Source organism: Ascidiella aspersa, chromosome 2 (assembly GCF_963924565.1).
Source record: "Ascidiella aspersa chromosome 2, kaAscAspe10.2, whole genome shotgun sequence".
Classification (NCBI taxonomy): Eukaryota; Metazoa; Chordata; class Ascidiacea; order Phlebobranchia; family Ascidiidae; genus Ascidiella; species Ascidiella aspersa.
Genome location: NC_139448.1, coordinates 9,733,159 through 9,756,540, shown reverse-complemented (window position 1 = coordinate 9,756,540; position 23,382 = coordinate 9,733,159). Strand labels below are relative to the sequence as shown.

The 23,382-nt window shown below is 38.9% G+C and overlaps 1 protein-coding gene across 1 annotated transcript; it reads right to left on the bottom strand.

Moving 5' to 3' along the window:
• Positions 1–2,730: 2,730 nt before the first annotated feature.
• Positions 2,731–23,163, bottom strand: LOC146163516 (uncharacterized). The gene is made up of 18 exons (XM_083382051.1): positions 22,957–23,163; positions 21,385–22,211; positions 19,119–19,196; positions 18,686–18,845; positions 18,023–18,124; positions 17,237–17,398; positions 16,354–16,483; positions 15,438–15,719; positions 13,816–13,938; positions 12,801–13,010; positions 11,757–11,897; positions 10,538–10,667; positions 9,050–9,259; positions 7,067–7,268; positions 5,976–6,117; positions 5,309–5,445; positions 4,526–4,747; positions 2,731–3,766 (listed from the first exon to the last, which is right to left on the bottom strand). Exons 1-18 carry the CDS (start codon positions 23,076–23,078, stop codon positions 3,517–3,519), a joined length of 3,630 nt encoding a protein of 1,209 aa, XP_083238177.1. The 5' UTR covers positions 23,079–23,163; the 3' UTR covers positions 2,731–3,516.
• Between the last annotated feature and the right edge of the window lie 219 nt (positions 23,164–23,382).

Sequence of the window (23,382 nt, the reverse complement as noted above, 5' to 3'; positions counted from 1 at the left end):
CCGTTCACGGTTTCGCATTTGAATAAAATCTTTTTGCTGTTTAAATAAAAAAATAAAAAGCGTTTAACTGAGGCCAGTATAAAAGCAAATCATCTAAAATTTTGTTTGAGATTTAAGCTCCAGAAATGGTACATTTTACAAAATACCCCTAGTGGTATGACCTAGCATAGTAGAAGTCCACGTGATTTTCCAGCAGCCTATATCCTGTAAACCTTGTCCTTTGTAACAGCTGGCGAGTCGCTACATTCAGTTCCTGCGCGACTGCCTCGACGGCAAGCGAGACTTTGAGGAGCGAAGGCGATTCTGGTGCAGCAACGACGACGACCTGAACATGATCGACGCCATCGACGCCGCCGCCGCCTCCAACGAACCCGAAATGACGTCACCGCCACGTAACAGACGCCGAACCAAGGACCAATCACACGCCTCCGGGCTTTACGCGCCAACCAATGGGGAAACAGTTGAAGTAAAGCCGGTTATTTTAAATGGGTACAACAAAGCGCCGCAAGTACAAGATGAAATTCCCACGCATCTGATTAGTAAGCACTCGACTGTGAGCTTGGCTGGGCTGGAAACAATTGCGAACCGCGTGGCGCCGGTTTACGCTGTGCCTACCGCCACCGCCTCGACCGTTTTCCACCACATTCCGCCTCTGAGCAGCGTGGTTGCTCGCACCAGAGCAATACCGCCGTTGGACGACGTATGGTCCGACCTGAGCGAGATTATTTCGACTAACGAGTGACAACGACTTGTGTCGACTGCGTTTTTTTCATGTGCGCTATTGTAGTGCAAAGCAACACTTTTTTATGGTAGTTTAAAACAACACTATTTCACCGATCCATAGTGTAGTGTAAGTAAGCCAGGACGGATCTAGAGCGGTGTGCTGGTCAAAATAGTGTATATATTTTTTTATCGAAATTACTCATTTTACCTTATACTGTAATCATGTTATTGCAACAAAAAATTGAATACCAATAAATCGAGCAATGCGTCAATTTTTTTGGATCGAATGCCCTACGTCCCATCTAGATTACTTTTATTTTTCAATTGAAAACCAATAAACCTATTTTCTTGTTGCACAAATAATTTGTCGCTAGTTCTTTGAATACTGAGATTTCTACACGAGATCGAACGATAACATTTCGTTTCTCAAGGTCACTTGCTTAATGGAGTTCCGTAATGACGTAAGTCTATGACATCACCACGCATTTCTGTATGGCAATTATTCTACTTTCACCCATGGCTTAGTGATTTACTAGAGCAGTGGTTCTCAACCTTTTTTCTTTCGTGGCCCATTTACGTTGCAACAAAATTATGTCGCCCAATATTTTTTTATGAATGAAAAAACTGTAAAATAGGTTTAGAACAAAACACCGCAGAACATATTTCAAAACAGATTATTTATTCAACCGTGCATTAGTTAGATACTTGCGGCTGAACAATAAATTTACATTCCTTTTTAATTCTTCGCCAAACCATTATTCCTGTAAAATTAAATATAATTACACAAATGAAACTAAATCTAGCTTTTTTAAATTGGTCTGTGGCCCACCTTAAATGTTTTTATGGCCCACCTTGAGAACCGCTGGTCTAGACCAGGCTTGAGAACCGCTGGTCTATCCAACAAGCGGCACGCGTGCCAAATGTGGCACGCGACCTAATAAAAAATGTCACGCAATCCCCAATACTTAATTTGTTATTCAGCCAATTGTCAAGAAATACTTATTTTTTAAGCGGTAAATTGCTATTGTTTATTCGCAATATAAAATAATCGCGGCAATTACGACAACTTACAGCAATTACTTCTAATACTATAACATTATATTGCACTGAAGGCTAGCATTCACATAACTATAAAGTTTGGTGTGAAGAAATAAGAAGCAAAAGTCAGCTCACCGACGGACATTTAGATACAGTAATGCGCACTGCTGCTACACGTTTTCATTATTAGTAAAGAAACGCTTTTATTATCAGAGAGAATTATAGTTACTAAACTTTGGCACGGAAAGAGGTTATAGAATAAAAATTGGCACGCCAGTATGTTTGAGTTGGACACCCCTGGTCTGGTCTAGACTAATATTTCGCATTCATTCAGACTGAGGAAGATAACCCATACCGTAGTTCAGTTTTTGTCCGAACTTGGCTCTTAGCCAGATCCATTCCATACAGACTTCAACAAGAAGAATCTTTTCAGCTTTTTACTCATTAGATAAGACTTTAAATTACTGCTTTTGAGCTTTCCCAATTATAAGATGAGAATTATAGTTACACAAAGTTAGCAATTTTGTTCGAATTGCAAAATAGCATTTTCGTTAATAATAATAATTAGATATAAATTAGCAGCATGTTGAGTGCATTAGTCGCGCTAGACAACTAGACTTCTAGTTGCCAAGTTTGTTCCTGTATTACTGTATTGCTGAAAAATAAGTAAAGATTATTAACTAAACAAACTACTGTATTAGTTCGCCTAAATTTGAAAGTACAACATAATTTGCCAATTAATCAAAAGTTCATTTATAATATCGGACTGAATATACTGTAATGTCGCTAATGATGTGCAAAGGCTTATTTACAACCTCGCTCAAATTGTGCTGTTCTAGTTCCAATAAAAGTGCACCCATCAAGTATGTGTATAGGAAACGTATATTGTGTCTAAATTAAAAAAAGTAAAAAAGCTTCACAAACACTTGAAAAACAGATCAACTTGCATGCATTCAAAACATCGCTAAACTTCGATAAAACGATGAAAGAAAACTACGGATTTGGCATCTCAAAAAGCATTTACAAATTGAGGAATCATTTTGCAATATACTGGTGAGTTGTAATTTGTTGTACTACTAAGCGAAAAAAAATAGTGTACTTGTGCTTGAATAAAACATAAGTTATCTCTAATCACGCATAGCCTATGTGTGTCAAGGAATAGCCATGCCAAAGATTAGCAAAATTAAAGGCCGTTTAGAACAGGGGTTCTTAAACTTTTTTTTACCGCAGATCCCTAAAAAATATTTTTGCTTCGCGTGGACCAGTGGAGGCAGGGGAATTTAGAGATGACGTCAAAAACTGATGTCACAATGCAAGTATACTTCAAAAATGTGCTGTTTCCGGTTAAAAAATGTAAAAGCGCAATGGAGTCCAAATATACATTCAGTGCAAAACGTTTTATTTTTAATTCAACACTTTTCTTCAAAACAAATGATTACTTTTTAAATATACACTAATATTTCAACTAGAGTTTCATGGACCCCCTAAAACTAGTTCACGTACCCCCAAGGGGTCCATGGACCCCAGTTTAAAAACCCCTGATTTCGAAGTTAAATTCCGTTGCTTTTTATTTCATTTCATTTTTTTTTGTTTTTTCCATTTTCATTTATCAAAAATAAAAGCGCGTCTTTTTTTGATCAAAAATCAAACCGAAGTTTCAGACGCCGGCCAGAAGGCCGCAGTTCTGTGTTTTTTCGTGCTACGCTACGAAAACAGCCAGCAACTTTTCACAAAAACGACCAAGATCCGCCGTCGCTACTTCACAGTCTGCAGCCGTGAAAAACTGCTCAGCTGACGCAACGAACCGTCGTCGTTGACCGACGAGTGCGGCGTGGCGCCCGCTGGCGGAAAGCTCGAGTTGTGCCGCGCGTACCGCGAGGTGGCGGTCGAGTGCGAGCGGTGGTCGATTCTCGTCCGACTGCGCTTGTGATTGGCCGACGGCGGTATGACGTACATCTTGGTGGAGAGGGTGAATTGCACGAAGTCGCGCGCCGTGTCGAAACTTCTGGGAAAAAAAGTGGAGCGACAGAGTTTAAGCCAAAACGTAATAGCAATTTTAGGGCTAACAAATTGGAGACTATACAGTAGAATAAAAATTAGTGCTTTATACTTGGCTTTTAAATGTAAAAGCATGTTACAAACCCAAGGGTAAAATTGCATATTTAAAGCCACCACAGCGAACAACTTGCATTTTACTAATATTGACGTGACTTTGTTATAATCCAAGTATGCCGACCAAAACGGCTCTTTTTTTAATTGCCACGGTATATCGCCAAAGTTTGAGAACAAATCTTAGTATTATCGCTCAATATTGTGTTTGGAAACGATGCCTAAACTTTTCGTAGAAATACCAATTTCACGATAATTGGTGTAAACATTTCAATATAAAATTAAACAGAACAGAATCGTTTTTTTCACGTATAGAATTGGACTGAATTTTTTACGGTTAGCATCAAAATATATGACGACAGTACCCCACACGGGCTATTATGACCTCACAATAGATATAATGCAACTAAAATGTTTACGTTCAAATTTCAAGGCAACAATTTACTTCGAGGTCTACATCTTTAATCTTTATAGAAAACTGGAAATTTTAGGGAAAAAATAAGTCGAGTAGGGTGGCATTGCCCAAGAACTGGACGTAAATAATTGTTATAAATGATATATACCAATTAAAATTGGAGCTCACAAATCTACGGAGACCAAACCGCCCGAGATCGGACAACTTATATATTTTCGATAGGATTTCACAACAACTCACTTCGAGGTCTGCATCTTCAAATCCAATGTCGAATCGGAAGTGACGTCACCCAGGGACCTGGTCTCGTCGGACTGGACCGGGGGGTTGAAGTCGGCCGACTTGGCCTTGACCCCCGGGTTATTGAAGAACAGCCCAGGTGACCCCTTGCCGTCCACACCGGCGCCGCCCATTTGACCGCCCCAGGCAGCCCTGGAACCCGCTTTGCCACGACCCGGCGTGAACCTGAAAATAGGGAACAACGGGGATTCAGAAATCTTTGTGTTCGCTCAAATTTTGCGTTTATTTAGTATAGGGCCTTCCATGTTATAAATTTGAAATTGAAGTTGTACGACTCGGAAAACAAAAAATAAAGAAAAAGGTCGGGGAAAGAGAAATGCAAACAAAGTTGAATTTTTGTGCATGCCTGAAGTTTGGGCTGGTTAAGGACCTTCAACATGTTAAATTGAAAAGTGATTTTTTTCAAAGGCTCGGAAGATAGAAAAATGGCTGGGAAAAAAGAGAAATGCTAACAAATTTTCGTTTTTACGACACAAGTTGCCAGGAATTTCATATACGTGACTAAACATGTTTCTTAAATTATAAGTACTAACGTCATTTCTAGAATCAATACAGCCATCAAATCAAGAATACTGTACCACTATACAATTTACACTAAAATCACCCCTACGGAATAATTAAAAGATAACAAATATAACCCTAGCACAAACAAAATCGTACAAACAGAAACTAGCGTTGGCCGCCGACAAGGCAATTCAAATATGTTTAAAAAGGGTAACGCCTTACCTAAAATCGTCCGGCAGAAAGTGTCCGAGCAGAAACTCTCGCTTCGTCCTGTAGACCTGCTTGCGGAAATCGTTGCGCGCGTTGCCGTATCCGTTAAAAATGTGGTCGGCGAAGAGCAGACGGCCACCACAGTACATCTGCCGTATTTAGGATGGTTAGGTTTTGGATTAGGACATTGAATTGTATAGGAAAACGATTGTAAACCGCGTTATTTTTTTCTTTTAAGCGATTTTTTGGCGTGCCACGACAATTTTTGGCTTCTTGATATTTGCACTTCAACGACACATTAAAAAATCAACGTTATTTAAGACTGCTGCTTTGTGAATTGCTTTTAACTTACATCATTCCAGGGTAACGTTAGCCAACTTTTATCTTCTGCATGTTTAACGTTGAACTATACTTGGTGATTATTATCATAAAATGCACCAAATCCTAAATATTAAGCAAACGTTCGTATTTTTAGTAAAAATGTTAATTCATTATCACTCTAACAATAAGATTCTTGGTTGTTATATATACGTTGGCCGCAAAAAAGTATTGCAGTTTTCAAACAACAAAGTTGAAAAATTTGTATAAAATATTTGTTTTAATCACCAGCATCATCTGTCAAAAAATAGAAAGCTGTCAAATAATAAATTACGCAAAAAAGTAATATTTTATCAATCACCAGTGTCATCCCGGGCACGACGTTGTGTCTCCCCAGCAGTAGAGGGGCTGGTCGGTTTGACCCCAGCTTGGCGACGGCCAGGTCGTACCTAAGGATGCGGTATTGGTCGTGACGCGACTGTGAACACGGTTTAGAGCGGTTCCTGGAAAGGTATAATAACAGATGTTGCTAACTTCCAGGTCAACACCAGCTGAAACTAGGGATATCAACCTCGCACAATTTGGGTTCTGGGCTTTGGTATGAAGCTTGCTATACATTCAATTATGTAATCACATTTTTTGCATGTGTTTAAACCGGTTAACTTGCTAATCCAAACAATTTTTTAACTGGCTAAGCTCTCCAAGCAATTTTATGCCAGTTAAAATGGTGACTTATAGTCTATTGTTCTCATTGTTTGAAAGTGGGGACTAGAAATGTCTGAAAAGTTTTTTTTAATGTAGGGCGGCACGCTGCGATATGTTTCCTTTGCAGCTTTTTAAACGAGGCAATAGTAAAAACGGAATTACCTACTCGTATAAGTATTACTAAAAAATCTTCATGTTTTACTTTTGCTGCGTTATGCCGCGTTTCGTTACCCATGCGACAATACTCCTAAATGTGACTTAGTAATAATTTTGAACAAGGGAAACTTCTCCGTGTTACATTAAACCTGCGGGGTCATAGCCAGACTCGGTTATTTTGGATTGAAGTCCCGAGTCCGATATGCGGAGTTGGAAGTTTGGGACCAGTAAGGTCACACACTGAATCGTAGAATAGCACAGGGTGGAATATTTTCCAGCCACTACAAGTGTGAAAAAATCCCCCATTAAAGTGCCTTAAACACCGAACTGTTAACCTTTGTGTACGTTTTAAGTATGACTTTATTTAGGAGCATGTTAAATTTGAAAGCGATTTTTGTTTATAAAGAAAAATCGTAAAAAATGATAATGTTTGAGGTGTAGAAAACAAAAAAAACTAAAAAACTGAAAGATCCTAAAAAAATTAGGCCTTAACAAAAAACACTTAATCAAAATTTGAGGCTTGAAAAAATTTAGTATATAATGAATATTTATTATATAACAAACGTGAAAATCACGGGCGCGTTCACTCACTTGTTCCTGTCTACGTAGAGCTTATCGAACATGGTGTCGTAGGGGCTCGCCTGTGGATAGAGCGTGTTCACCACACAGATAACGACCAGCTGCGCCACGGGCGCCACCATGCGGAGGTAGTAGTCGAGCTCGAGGTCGTGAATGTGCGGGATCCGGTGCTTGCTGCACTTGCACGTGAAATGCTTTTCCGGGTGCTTCGTGTCTAACAAAGAAGGGATAATTTGTTTTTAGCTTTGACCAGACCCCATTGGGATTTAAGAGTTTAGTTTTCTTATGAAAAATTTGCGAAAAACAATAAATTAAACTAAAGTCCGACAAAGAAACATTTCATCAAACAAACTTAAAAATAATTGAGATGAAATTGCAATCTGTTATAATAATAAGATATGCATAGAGATTCATATGCCTCAGCTGGTCCGTTTGCTCTGTACAATTCGCTTTTGTCCAAGCCACAGTTTGCGCGTGAACTGCTTGTCGGGGGTCTCGTATATGACAAAGTAAAATACGTAGTCTGTTTTCACTATTTTTATGGCATTGTTCAGATCCACTTTAGGTTTGTAAAGTTTGTGAAAACAATAACCAAAGACCAAAACAATAATAAAACCCGAATTAGAAAGACTTTATTCAAGTTAAGTTCAATTTTAAAACATTTTAGAGGCAATTGCCTTATATTTTCATTAGAATATGAACTGTAAAGATTCCTATTCTAAAGTCTATTAGTTATCGAATGGATAGTGTGCATTAAAATCTCACACGTTTGCGTGAATGTCTATTTAAAAAAATGATGAAGTTGTTTTGCAAAACTTACAAAAAGTTTCGCGGTGCACAGTTTAGGAACCACTGCTATACTGCCGGACACCAGACTTGGACAACTAGATAATTCGAGTTTTCTAATTCAATGAATTAGAGCAAAATGCGGCTAATTCTAATTCTAATCTAATTTATGAATTGCTTGTGTGCTCTAATTCTAGTTCTAATCTAATTCGGATTTTTCCAAAAATGCGACTTTGTCTAACGCCATTCTTAGTCTCTTAGTCAAAACAAAGAATTTGAATTAAAACTCTTTGGTTTGAACTTAATTTTTACAGTCTGAAAAACATATGCTAATCTAAAAGACATCTTAGCACAAATATATTGACCATCCACACTCTTACTAGAATACTTCTCGATTTAAATGAAATTGAATGTAAATAATCAAATGCAATTCTAGTTCAAATTCTAGTTTAAATTCGATTTTTTTTGAACTCGGTAATTCTAATTCTAATCTCGGTAATTCTAATTCTAATCTAATTTGAGAAAACTCAAAATGGTCTAATTCTAATCTAGTTTTGAAAAACCGAAATGATCTAATTTTAGTTCTAATCTAATTTAAAAAACTGACGTGTGACCAACGCCCAAAGCGAACGGTCTCTGTTTCGGGCGGGTCCCGATTCATTTTAATTGACACCATTCCACTATACTCAGTCTTATACAGCTCGAATTACCGCGTTACGTTACCGTGTGTTCTGAGATTTAACTCCCCTTGTCTTAAGGCAGTGTTTGGCAAACTTTCTTGGCTTGCTGCACCCTACATAAATTATGACTAGTTCGCGGCACCCTTGCTCGCATTTTTGCTGAGTAGTTAACTGTTAACGTTGCAATAAACGAGATAAAACAGCACACATTAACTGTGCAACAAGATGGAAAAGAACCTTTTCTAATTTTTTTTCTAATTTTTGCACTTTCATCGTACATAAAAAATTGTATCAAGAAGATTACCAATAGAGCAGAAGTTGACAACCTGAAGAATTTGAAATATATCTCAGCACCCTTAAGCGGTAAAGATGGCACCCTAGAGTGCCGCGGCACCCCGGTTTGGAACAACTGTCTTAAGGGGACACAACACTAATCGCCAAAACTTCGTCGCTCATAACTATTTTAAAGCGGTGTCTGTACCAGTCGTTTTGTAAAAAAGTACAATGCATCATCGACCGATATACATACCGTCGTAAAGCAGCGTGTTCCGCGTAACAACGGGACAACACTCCGGCGCCGGGCTCCACGTTTTCTCGGGGACTTTCCCAGGCCCGCTGCCGGCGCTCGAGCTGGTGCGCATCGAGGAACGCTGGGGCCGGTGCAGGGTCCGCGAGCCCTGGGTGGCCGGGCGCTGCCGGGACCCTTGGGTGCTTCGCTGGGGGCTGATGACATCCTTGCCTGGGAAAATAAGCTTTTTTGTGGCTTGCATTATGTAGAAAATACTGTTGCCGACAGCTATTGTACAAATTGTAATATTTAAAAATTATATATATATATATTTGTCGGAAAAACAATTTTACAATTGGTAGGTTTCGGACGTTCTTGGAAAATCAATTCGTCCCGTTTTGTCAAAAAGAAGCCTTATTTAAAGTTCCCTTCTCAAGAAATTTCTTAATTTTATGAACCCTAAAAGATACAAAATCGGAGGCGAGCTAGGCAAATAAATGTGACTTTTTGTACCTAAGGAACTAATTTCGCTTCTTTTTGTCGCTCTTAATTGGACGTTTTTATCGCTTGAAAACCTTGTCAGTAAGATAGGGCCGTAATTTAAGATAGGGCTGCCAAGGTCGTTAAACCAAAGCGAATACTTTTAACAGCGTCGCAGACCCCAACATTACACAAATACCCCGCGGAGGTGAATACGAAGTGTCAAGTTTATTGCCTTACTCGTTAAAAGCGATTATGACCAAGTTTTAACTGGTGATTGAAAATACAACGAATAGTATGTTGATCGTTAAACTTTGGGCGAATGCACAAGGCAGTCGAGTTAAAAACGCTTTACTATGAAATCAATAACCAAGGTCAATAAATTTATTAAAATAAATAATAACGACCGAACATCGAGAATTTTGGAATGATTTTACACGCGTAATTCAAATTTTTAAGCGTACTATTTAAAACACAGCGGACTGCAAAGCGGAAGTACACCACAAATTCAAAGGAGTTAGCGTTATGAGTAAATAGTCTTTAGACTTTACTGTCTTAATTAAAGTCGGTCAGGTATAAGGGAAATATATTTCGCCACACATAAGGCATCGCCAGTCCCTTCATTCGAATTAAAAGACTAATAATGCGTTATTTTGTGGCGAAACAAATTTCTTTTATAAATGATTGACTCTTTTTAGTGACTTACCGCACTGATGATGGCAAAAGAACTTGCCGAAACGTTTGCTAATAAAAGAATGAATCTTTTACCTATTATTTGGGCCACTCTCTTTCTACTGAAGAATATGAACAGATCCGTGTTTAGTGTTCCTGATTGACTCTGATTAAGACAGTAAAGTCTAACGAATATTTGCTCTAATCCGAGGTCATTGCGGGGGCGAGGAGATATCTTTCTTATTTAACAAATTCAGTTTGCTCAGCTGTATGTATGCTCATTACCGCCCTTTTAAGGTAAAAGCAACAGAAAGATTCCGAGAATAAAAATGTGCGATTTGTCAGCCCAGCACTCACTTGGGGATTCCACCACCACTGACGGGGTGTCGTCGATGCGCACGTGCGCGTCATGACTCTTTCGTGACGTCATACCCGCCACTGATGACGTGGCACCCTTCCGGTGCTTGTCTTCCTTCACCATTACGGCCTACGAAAGAAAACAAGACCTTTGAGTTGAGCGAAAACGCCGAAGAATCAGTGGCCAGTTTGTTTTGGCGTTTTAAGCGTGAAAATCTATTGGTAACAAACCATATGTTTCAGCTACACCTTGACCTTATAAATTTCGAACTTAACTTCTGTTAGCTGAAATAGTGTCACAAGCTAAATAGAAATATCAGATATTTATTTAGGTTAATTACAATATATAATATTATGCTTAGGGGTACAAATTCGTTTTGAAGATTTAAATCGAAAATTGCTAAAATGATGTCCTTTATTTTTAACTTTACATTTAAACCACTAGTCTGAGAATAATTAAACAAATATTGTGAGCATTGTTTTTTTTTTTATTTTACTGGTGGTTTGGAATATTAATGTATGTATTAGTTTAAACTGAAAATCATAGGGCTCCGACCTAAACGTTTTAACTAAAATGTTTGTTATATGCGCAACTTTTTAACGGCTATGGTTTTAGTTGTTCTGCGGTTAAAATGTCGTAATCAAAGTCAGTTATTTTGTAAGATGTGAATAAAGACGAGTTTCGCCAGGAAGGCTTGTTCAGTCTCTTCAAACGAAACTTGAATATTCGCTCGTTTTTAAATGTATTGTCGCCTTTTTCTTGCAAGGGCGAGGAGTTATTATTTATCAACAAAATGGTGCACCGTCCAAAAATGGAACGTTTTACCTGAAATAGAAATTTTAACTAAAATGTTTGTTATATGCACAATTTTGGTAAAGGTAGCTTTTATGAAATTTTTTCCCTTTCAGCTTTTATGAAATTTTCTCGTAGCCCCTCTATCATGGTCGACAGAAGTAAATAAATTGTACTAATAGCAATTAAAAAAAATGCATTAAATACAGTCTTGTAAGTTCAACAATATTTACAACACACAAACGATCAGTCAATTTACTAAAGGCTTTTTGTTTATGCTTTTCGTAAATTACGCGTTCATCACAAATATCCCTAAATAGCGCATAATTTCATACTGCATGTCTTACCCCTTACTTTGGTGAATCTTACAACTAAGGGGTCCACGTACCCCTGGTTAAGAACCCCTGATCTAGTGGACCAACTTACGTGAGGTCCGGGCACCATGTGTCTCGGAGGAGCGGAGGGGGAACGGAAGGACTGGAAATTTGTGATCCTCTCCTCCGACTCGTCACGGTCGGCTTCCTTCCGCTCGCGGGCGCTCTGCACCTTCCTGTGGGCGCCTTTAATCTGCCGAAGAATAACCAAATTAACTATATATTCGCCACTTGTAAATATTGCCTAGCGATAATAGCGAAATCGAATATTAGTTGAAAAAACGCGAAAATTAAAGTTTTTGGTGTCCATGTAAACATATTGATAAGAATCGGGTATAATGTTACTGTAACGTTTCGGCACTCCTTTGATTTCCAGATATATATGTCATGAATATTCAGGTGACTCAGGTCACCTAATTAACCGACTCTTTATGGGTATGGCAACACAAGAAAAACAGGAGAGGTTTACAAACCTCTGACCTATATATAAATTGTGATAAAATGTCTATTTAAAAGTAACTTTAAATTTCTTTGTTTCTTTTTCGGTAACAATAAAACGGAGGAAAGGGTGGGCTACTTTCTATGCGGCCAAACAAACGGGGTGAAAATGGCTGTTTTCGAAAGCTTTCTTCTGCGCTTTGGCAAACTTAATCGTCCCTAAAGCGTTATAAAGTGGCTTGTATTAATCAGATTTAAACGAAAACAAACTGTTTAACTTTAAAGGAATTATTTTACTTCGGCACTTTTACACATAAGTTAAGTTGCGCACAAAACAAATTCAGACTTTTCCAAAAACAGACGTGTTCTTAAATAATCTTCAATATGCAAATTAATTCAATCAAAGACATTTAAAAATTCGTCAAAAACAAAACAGAATAAATGACATTGTCAACTCTAAAAACAAGTAGCCTACAAAAAGTTATTTTACATCGGCACTTTAAAAACACATAACTTAAGTTGCGCATAAAACAAATTCATACTTTTCAAAAAACACAGGGTTCTTAAACAATTTTCAATATGCAAATCAATTCAAAGACAATCAAAGAAATTTAAAGAACCAATGGCTTTCTATGGCTTACTAACTTCAACGGCTTACCACGGGCTGGTCTAGCATCTTCTTGAGTGCCGGCGAGCTGAGGCCTACCGCGATGCGATAGTGCTCCATCCATTCGTCGACCACGTGCTTGCTCTTGTCCTGCAACCGACGCAGTTCGCGGTCAGCCTGTGATTCGAACTGAAAGCGTTCGGGCGGGTCGAGCGAATGCTTCAGCTCTTCGACCTCGATCGACTTGCGAGACTGCACCACCTGCTGAGATTGTGTTGTCGTTATCGGAATAAGGAAGCGGTCACGAACACGACCTTGTTGTTTTTTGCCATTGCCTTGTTTTAGGCCGACCTAAGTTGCAGTCGTTTATTGTACCGCTGGTCTTTGAGAAACTGTATGACTGATACGGGAGGCTTCCGAAATGGAAAATGTGGCGCACTGCACCACCTGCTGAGTTCACACTAGACGCGTTTTGCATTAACGGATACGTCGACGCCTAAAGAGATTTTACGGTTGCGGAAAGTTAAAATACCTTAACTATGACGCTTTCGATTCGAAGCGAGGAAATTTGACGTTAATGCTGGCAACGCGTTATGTGTGAACTGACGACGCTAGCGTTTTGCGCCAGAAGCTAACGCCAGACGCAAAACGCGTCTAGTGTACTGTGAAAACTTATTGATTTTTGACTGGGTCGAGTTTTAGGCCCAACAAGGTCACAGTCGTTCATTCTATACCGCTGGTATTTAAGAAACTGTAAGAAGCACTGGAGGATTTGGAAATTAAAAATATGGTCCACAGTGTCTGGATCTTTAGTAATACAAGTTGTGCGCACGAGTAAATTTAAACCATTGCAGTTCCGTGTCAAGGATTAACTAGGGTTGTTGGGAAAAATAGGGAAAAATTAATATCCACTGTGCGTTAAAAAATTCCTAAAAATAGCTTAATATAGCTGATTACAGTTTGCAAAAACGTCAGTAAATTTCGACGAAGGCATCGGTGTGTGACATGTGCACCGAGTGAATGATATGCGGCACTGCTATTTAAAGAGAATAAAAATACTCTTTACCGGTTTTCGCATCATTTGTTTTCCCTTCTTGCCACCTCTTTGAATTCTCTCCTCCTTTCTGTAGCTTTGCTGGAACTCGGAAGCAGCCTTGGAGGAATACTTGTAGCCAGATCGCAGAACGTTCTGGAAAGCGCAAACCACATTCTAAATGTCCTTTAGTAATGCAGCGTATACCCGATAGTAGGTATATGTAGAGTACGGGGACCTTTCTGGTGTTTAGGTGCTATCCGTACGCGTTGCGAAGAGACAGGACAAAGCATACAAAAGTATCACGGTGAGCTTTGTCGGGTGATACGTATAAGAAAAACAAAACAGAAGAGGTATATATATATTTATATGTATTTTATCCGTATCGTAAATAGCCATGTAAAAAAAAAAATCACTAGATTGAAGTGTTTTGTAGTAATCAGTATAAAAAAGAGGTGAAATAATATTGTAGGGAAAGTGAGAATACCATTGAGGAAATAATGAAGTTTTCAAAACAGTTCATTGCAACTGGAAAAAAAGTGTTTTTAAAGATTCATTTTTTTTCAAATATACACAAAAAGGGTTTTTCTTCAGATACAGTAAATTTCGCGACACCCGTTCGAGAATCTCTCGAGGCACACGGTTAGGGAGCCACGGTTTAAACTTTAAAGCAAGGCTGCTCAATCCGCGGTTCTACTAAAATGTTAACTTTTAAAATTACAAATAGCTCCGCTGCGCCCTTAAGAGTCCCTCAAAGCACATAGTTTGGAAATTACCCATCAATAAATACCCACAGTACAGGCATTGAGGGGGGGGTCGGACCCCCCTTTTCGTTCGTTTTTTGTTCGTTTTTGTCAGGGTTTTACTCACCGTCCTGAGCGGCAATGTTTTTAATGTAATTAGGTAACGCGTCTTAAGCTTATGCGAAACCAAAAACAAACGCAAAACGCCGTTAAACGCAGGATTTTTACTCTATCGTTATTCGTTCCGGTTGGCTGATCAGCAAGTGTGTTTGACAATTAAAAACACTAAATCAAGCGGTTTTCGTTTTTCTCGTTAAAAACGTTGAGTTAGGCGCAGCTGATGTTCCTTGCTGCTTGCTGTCTGCTAATATCTGTTGTTGTTGTAAGTCTGCAAAACGTGTTGTATTTTAGCTGACTTAGCACACATCCCTTTTTAGCTGACTTTGCACGCAGATGTTGCGCTAATAGAATAACACCCGGGAAAACGATCTTCGTTTAATATTGCAGGTGGCGAGAGACGTGCTTGCAATTTAGCCAACTCCCGTACAAGGATCTACCAAAATCAATCACACACATTTCATGGTCTTGGTTTAGTTTCTCGCCTAAAGTTAACGATTGCATATGAAGATGTTTTTGCAGCTGGCGCCTGGCAGGATTTTTGACGACGCACGTGTTCGCTTTGCGTCTTAAGTTTCGCTTCTGCTGGACGTTATTAGGTATCTGATTAGTTTTTTATTTATGTATTACGTCATTATTCTGGATACGCCCCTGCCACAGTACAAAGATTGTGAAAAAAATAAAAGCGATCTAATCCGCCTAAACGCAAACGTGGTCCGCTAAGTAAGACACTCAGGATAAAATTGGCCCGAAATAGCTAAAAGAAGGGCAGGTTCTTAAAAAAACGCGTCTTACCCCCTGATCGGGCATGGCCGACGGCCCGTCGAGTCCCGGCAGCGCACCGACGTTCATCTTCATCGTCTCGCGATTTGCTGTGTAATGGAGTGTTACGTTGTTGCGGTTGCCCACTCGCACGTACATCTCCTTGTTAAGGTGGAATACCACGTTGTCCTTGAGCTTGAGTCCGGGCCCAGGCCACTCCCAGCGTTTTAGCACTGAACCGTCCTCGTTCTTAAGTAGGCCGCCTTGGTCGGTTAGGATCAGGCCTGGTGCGCCGTTCTTGTGGTAGCAGCAGGACTGAGCGAAAGAAAGGGCATTGCTAATGGCCTAAGTGATTTCGTTAGTACAGTACAACATAAGAGCAGCAGGACTGGGCGAAAGGAAAGGCAAGGCAGTAATAATGTTAAGGCAGTGCTCATGGGCCTCATGGCTGACCTTATTATTGCGAGTTCGTTATTATTCGATTAGATCAGGATTTTTACACTAATGTTCACTTTCAACCCTAAAGGTCCACAAATATTTTCTTTGTGAATTAAAACAGTTGAAGAAAAATCACAAAAAAACAGTATACATTTTACGAAAAAGTAAGATATGTTATTGTTTCTTGTATCCAGTTGTACAAGTTTTTGGCCTATTATTTTGGGGAATTTTACATTGAATTAAACGCAAAATTAGTTCGTATGAAATTTAATTGAAAACAGATTTAAGAGTAAGGTAAAGCATCTTTCATGTTTTCAAAAATTGTCGAAAAAACGTTTATGTTTTAATCACAGCGTAGTTGTATTATAGTTAAAAATAAACTGAAATCACGTTATTAATCCAACTCTGGTCAAAATGCGCTCTCAACCAAAACCAACTTTTGCGGTTTGCTCGGTCACACGTGACAGATACCATTCGAAACTGCAAAAAAAACTCGTTTTCCCTTTTTTACCTTTCCGTAAGGCGTGAAGCTGGCTAGGCAAGTGCGATTCTCGTCGTTGGCGAAAACGTTTGTGTAGAGCTGACCTGGATACTCGGGTACTGCGCTTGCCATAAACGCAATCTCGCCTGTCTTCGGGTAACTGCAGTTGAAAGGTTTATGGTTAGACTTGAATACAGTAGTAGAGGGGTGAATAGTTCTAGCTGTAGTTGCGGTTTTATAAATTAGTGGGATTTTTTTTTATATTTTTACAAAAAATAAGTCAACGCGCGGCTTAATTTGTCGGTACAGTTCAACACCTTATTTGTATATCTTCATCTCGCGTTAATATAACTATATATATATCATATAAAGCTACATATATCCAAATTGCCTAGCTAGGTAGATTAAGGTTATTTTTTAAATGAACTAAATGTTTATTAAAAGGACAATAGTGTAAACCAGGGGCTCGGCAACCGGCCCCCCGCCTCTTTGACAAATTAGACACGAGTCCATTTCACATATTTTAATTACGTAAGTGCAAAAAATTAAACGTATTCAAAATGTTGGACATATATTTTTCCCTATTTTTTTTTATTTTCGGCAATATAATAAAATTTGCAAGAAATTTAAAAGAAATGCCGGTATTTTTGCAATGTGCTGTTTTTTGTTATTTTAGTAACTCATAATCGGACAAGTTAAACAATTTTACTGGTTTCTCTTTTATTTTTATATAAATGACATGGCTTAAGTGTGACTTGCTCTATAATGACTAGACATAGATTTCACTTAGGCAACTAATGATCATGACTGGGAATTGACTAGTTATTTTGGGAAAACAATTGACTTGGATATTTTACACGCAACGACTACCACAAAACTCATTCCCCTTTACATAAAATCAAACTTTTCTTACTAGACGGTAGTGGATCCGTCCGCGACTTGCACCATGAACCGATCCTTTGAAGTGTTTTCCATTTTGCTCAGCTGCGGGATCTTTAGACCACCGGTTGTCTTGCGTCCAGGCAGAAGGCCTGCCGCCACCGCCGCCGCCTTACCGTCCGTCTCGTTGCCTTTTCTGCGTCGCCAAGAAACGTGGGTTAGATCTATAGCAGGGATTCTGAAACTACGGTTCATGCACCCTTGGGGGTCCGTGAACTAGATTTAGGGGGTCCGTGAAGGCCTAATTAAACTATTAGTATAAATTAAAAAAGTAAAACATATTTCAAATAAAACAGATTAAATAAAAATAAAACGTTTAGCATATTTCTGAAAGTCTATTTATAATTTAACGAAAATTTCTGAAAACTATCAGCATATTTCTGAAGTCTATACGTATAGAGTGACCTTAACTTATGACGTCATTTTTAAAAATGTCATGCCTACTGTGGTCCAGGCGAAGCAAAAAATAAATTTAGGGGTCCGCGGTAAAAAATGTTTAAGAACCTTTGATCTATAGGGATGTGCGATAATTTTCGATCGGAGCGGAAATGCCAAGTATTGGTATTGGTACACGTCCTATACTTGGATGCAGTGTCCTAGCAATCCGATACCAAATTAATATCTCCATTTTAGGCCTAAAACAATTAACTTCGAACATAGAAATTTATCAAATTTGACGATTTTTTACAATAATGGCGTCATTTGGTGGCCGAACGGAGAAACGGGCTTAAAAAAGCGCAAAAAGCGGTTTTGCTCACACCTGTAGAGTTTCAGCAAAGTGTCCCTTCTGCTGTCACCGTAGTAACGGATAATCACCGGCTTGTTGCATCCGGACTTCTTCGCACTTTCGTTTTCCTCATCCCTGGAAAGAAAACAACAGTATTGTGTCGTATTCACAACACTTGCCGAAGTTATATTCCAGCCAAAATAGGTAATACATTATATAAAAGATAGACACACAAACGTGTTCAACAGCTGTGATCTAGCTCTTCTGAAGCTGCTTTTTGACCAGCGATACAGGGTTACGGATCATAGTACACCGCAAGTCGTCGCAGTCTCACCGAATCAGTCGATCAATGATGCAAGCAAGGCAGGCTAGACAAAACAATTAACTCGCAGTGAGGGGACAGTCCCGGTATCAACAGAGGTAGTGAGTTTGTAACTCACTGTATGGTAGTTGTTTTTCTAGCCTGCGATTGCTTGCATCATTGGTCTGTGTGGTATGATGTATTATTTTTGGTATAATTTTCTGTTTATCTAGGATTCTAGCTAATGAATGAGATCATGCAGCTAAAATTTTATCTCTATAACACAGAACTAAGAATATGGTGAAGTACTTTAGTTGAAATATCAACCGTTATCTGTAACTTTATCAAAAGGTAGTCAAATTCTATTTTTCTGTTTTTATTTTGGTATGTAATACCTTTGTTTGATGGCGGACTGCAATCTTCCCGTGGCCCATTCCAGCACATTGTTCTTCTCCATATCTGCGTCGGGTTGCGTCTTTACGATCCACCCTTCATCTAACGCTTTTTTGGACGAAAGGTTGAAACTGACTGTCTGGTTGCCGCGAGCGATCTTGTCTGTAAAAAAAACATGTTGGTCTTTATGGTAATTTATTGGCAATCCTTTGGAAATATAAATTAACATTTGTGTGGCGCTTGAGTCTTTTTCAAGTAGTAAGAATTAGCTGTTAGTCGGATAAGCCGGACTAGAAAGCGGACATTGTTCACTCTTCTTCGATTTTTTGAAAAAAAATTTGATTAATACTCTAATGAAATTAACAGAGCCTAAAAAAATACCGACTTGGCTTTGCAATAAATTAGACAGTTGTGAACAATTTTACCGATTCTTACCGTGGTAGTTTTCCTGGCCGCCCAAAATACTGGCATTTGATCGAAGCGCCCAGTCTTTGCCTTTTGGTAAGCCGGCCACTGCGTAATAAAAAAATTGAGGCCAAGACATTTTAACACAAAAATATATATATTAAATCCGTTGTTAATCTGGCGGTCGGCTGTAAGAAATTGTGCGGCGAAATAAAAGTTTGTTAACTTAGAAACAAAAGTGTTCACAAGATCCTCAAGTAAATTAAAAACTATATGTGAAACACAACTACAAAGTTGCTAAACGAATATGTTTCTATATTAATAACATTCAGTCAATGGCGGGATTCAAATAATTAACAATTGGCCGCCTAATTACCTGTTTTTAAAGGTCAACAATCAACTCTCAGGGAGCAGTTCGCGCGAATCGATTAAATCCCACCACTCAAGATAAATAACCTAATTTTATAAAAAATTGCTAACTGAAAACAGTTAATTTTAACTCAAGTCATATGTCAAAAATAAGTCAAGTCAATTCATTTTGCCAAGAAGTTTAAGTCATGTTGTTGTGGTTTTGAGATAGCTTTACACTTTTTAAGGTTTACAAATATTTTAACCGAAAAATTGTTTAATCACCCGAACTGAATTTCTTTTCATCTCCAATGAGTCTTGAAAACTGTGCCTTCGATGGTTGGGTATTGACCGGAATACGCCTTTGTGGCCTTTGTAGCCTTTGTGGCCTCTTGGCTTTGGATTTTAAGGCTGACTGGGATGGCTCTTTTAATGGTACTTTCCTGTCTTGTGATTTATCTCGGAGGCTGTTCTTTAACTCTAAACGAGGTCGGCAAAAAATACTAATTAAAAAAATGCTACAAGTTTTTTTCGCGTTGCCAAGTTACGGTTTTGAGCTGCATTTTGTTGCAAGTTACACAAAACAAAGCTTTTCAGTATTACAAGTAAAACCATGTAGCCTACATAAAGTCCATTATTAGGACAACGCTTTTCCAGTATTTTTGTTACTGTAATTCTTGGTTTATTTATAGCTTGTACTACCATACCTGCGACCTCAATTGGATCTAAAACTGATACACGCCTGACTCTGCCTGTGCTACGTCTTTTGACGCTGGGTTCTCCATAAGTTGGTGCGTCCGGAGAAGCCATCTGTTCTGTCTAAACTGCTGTTGCCTGATTTCTAGTGTCTTTTACCCTCTTTATCTGACACTTTCTAAACGAAAACTAACAAAAACGCTGATAACGTAATATACCACAAGCCTGTTTTAATTTATAACTCACTTAAGGCCTTATAAAATCTTAAACACAGTATTTTTAAATGTTACATGATACCTTCTTCCACAATATGTCTATCACTTGGATCGGGGGACACATATTTAAAAACAAAAAGTTCTTCAATGTCAAGGTTAATGTTTCTTTCTTCACTATCTTCTTCTTCTTGTTTGCTATACATATTTGCAGAAATTTACGTGCACTACCACCAATAAATTTCCCTAACTATACTCTCTTAGTCATTTATGTGCTTGTGACCAAAGACTGAAATACAGTATAATGCGTTTATTATGATGTAACAATAGCAGCAAGTTATATGTCTACTTTATATGGTGTGGTCTGAAATATTCCCAACCCAGGCCTGACACCATTATCTGTGACTCGCGAACATCAATTACTTCAGTAATTTCGGAACTTTATTCTATTTGGGACATTCAGGCTAAGTGGTCAATTATCAGAAAATGTATTCAAATTGTTCGGTTATGGTTACAAAATTTCAGGTTAAAACAGAGCAGTGGTTACCAACATGGAGGTTCCAAACAAACAGGGAGTCGAACCGGAAAGTTTATAACCCGGTTTTTAACCGGAACTTAACCGAATTCTGAAAAAATCCTTTAACCCGAATCGAACCTGAAGTGGAAAAGTCAAACGGTTCGACTCCCTGTAACTGTTAAATAAACTATTTTCTTTTTTATGTGACAAACTGTGTTTGGTCCGCGAACGATATGCAAATAATTTTTTGGGCAAGATATTTTGGACAACTTGAGATCGCAATCAGCTTTAACGCTTTAAAAACGTGTATAACTGTTTCATAATAATATTAGCCTAACAGATCGTATTACGGATTATGAAACGTTATTAACGGGAGCTCGGCGCCATCAACTAGCGACCTAATCTTTTTAACCACAAAGATAAATCTTCGATTTTATGAACAAATCTGTACTTTAAGTTCAAAAAAGCCGAGCGGAAGTTTTTATCTTTAATAGAACATTTTGGGACAGGACTATATTCTTACCTGGGAGGGCTAGCGCATGAAGAGAGATTTCTTTTGAAACTGACTTCGACTTTTTCTTGGTGTCAACGCTGACCCTGGACTCGGGGTCGCCATCTCGTTTGCTTTGCGGCTTCGTTTTTACCTCGTCCAGCAGATCTGCCATGCCTTTTAACTCCGGTTTCAAGGCTCCACTTGCCGTTGCAGGTTTTTCAGCTATTTGTTGCGAGTTTTCCTTCTGGTTTGGAGACTGCGTTGGCGCCCCAGCCATTTGACTAAAGTTGTAGGCCGCCTTATAGGCCGTGGTCTGCCAGGCCCGAGGAGTGTAGACCGTTTCGGCCACGGCGCTGTCCCAATCTATACACAACAGGTTTGTAACGCCGGCTGGCAGGAGCACAGACGGATTTGTGTTTTCTGGGGTCAGCGCGTCACCGGTATCTGGGTCGTACAGCGTCGTTCGATTCACGTACTCCTTAAACGAGCTGTTAAACCTCGCCAGTGTATCAGCCAGCTCGCGTAAAATATTCGGAGCCGCGAATGTAGTCTCTTCGAACTGGTAACGTTGAGGGTCGTCGATATCGTTGGTAAAGGAAAGCCTAGACTGTCCAAACGAATCGTCCCCAAAGGGATTCATAAACGACATGTTTTGGCCGATTTCTGGGAGCAATCGCCTAGCCTCTTGGCTCAAATCGTTACCGTACTCGCCAGGCATAATGCCGCCGCTCGGTGCGCTCGCTGCACCTTCTTTCCCATCTGTTTTTCCACCTTTAGATCGCTTGAGAATGTTCTTTGGGTCCTGCTTGCCCAAGAAAGCAGCAATGCGCGGGTTTAGGTTGGCATATTTGAAATATCTGTCGAAAAAACGCAAACGGTAACTTTAGCAAATACGTTTTTACAGTTGGAATAAGGTCTTTTAACAAGAAAAAAATGTCCAAGCACACCCAGGTGGTTTTGGTCGCGATTTTTATATGAGAAAAACTAGGGGCTAAACTAAAGTATTGTTATGCGTTGGTAGGCTATTAGTAGAATCTTTATAATTAAATACAACTTAAGCGGAATATGTCACGAAATTACATTGCAGTAAACAGGTTATCTTGAAATCACTAGTCCTATAGACACATTTTCAACAAATACCAGAATCAGAGTCATTTTTTCAACAAGTTTCTACTTTGATCTGATGAAGGACGGTTGTGCGAAAGCTTGTCACGATTTTAATACAATTTGTCGTTATGTTAGTGTCCCTGATTACTCTATTTTAACGAATAGTACGTCTAAGACAAATTCCAGTCCAAGTGGTATATGAAAAGTCAAGTCATCACCATTTAAACTAAATGTAAAATTAATAAAATTGGTAAATTCGATTAAAAATAATTTAACAATTGACAAATACGCTATATAAAACAATGACTTAAGTGCATTCAGCCAACACTGTGCACTTGAGCAAAGAGAATTACTAATAAAAGCAGGGCGGTTATTGACGCCTACAATTAGAGCCGCTTATCAAACGGACAATTCAAAGCCGCACACATCTTGCAACACTCCTTTTTCAAGCTATTCAGGAGACAATAGACTATGATTGGATTCCGCGAAACTCACCGTAAGGCTTGCGGTAGCTCTTCAGGCTCTTTCCTGACACGCCGATATTGGCGGACGGGGGTTCGCTGCAGGTGGAAAAACAGCGAATCCTGTCCGTCGCTTCCCGGAGACTCCATTGCCATTTGTCGAACGTGACACTAAACTACATTGCCTTTAAAACTAACAATGGGCCTACTCTACTTCGGTCGTTTGGAAAACAGGTTGAAAGTAAAAACGCTAAAAATGCGTAAAATAAACAAAAAAAGTCAGTTTCGTTGCTATAGGCCTATCGCTGAGAGACTGATTATTGCAAATTAGCGTTACATTTTAAAGATAAGAGAGGCAACATACGTGCTTTGAAAACAGGCATTAAATGCCAATAGTTGTCCAGCAGCACCAGATAACCAGCATGACTTACACAACTGCAAAATTGTTATAAAAGAACCT

Excerpts from the sequence above, each read along its gene's own strand:
- LOC146163516 (XM_083382051.1), bottom strand. The coding sequence starts at position 23,078 with ATGGCAATGGAGTCTCCGGGAAGCGACGGACAGGATTCGCTGTTTTTC. Across the intron at positions 17,399-18,022 it reads ACTTTGCTGAAACTCTACAG|AAAAGGCAACGAGACGGACG; the intron begins GTGTGAGCAAAA and ends TTGGCGACGCAG. Across the intron at positions 16,484-17,236 it reads GACGGATCCACTACCGTCTA|TTACCCGAAGACAGGCGAGA; the intron begins GTAAGAAAAGTT and ends TTTCAACTGCAG.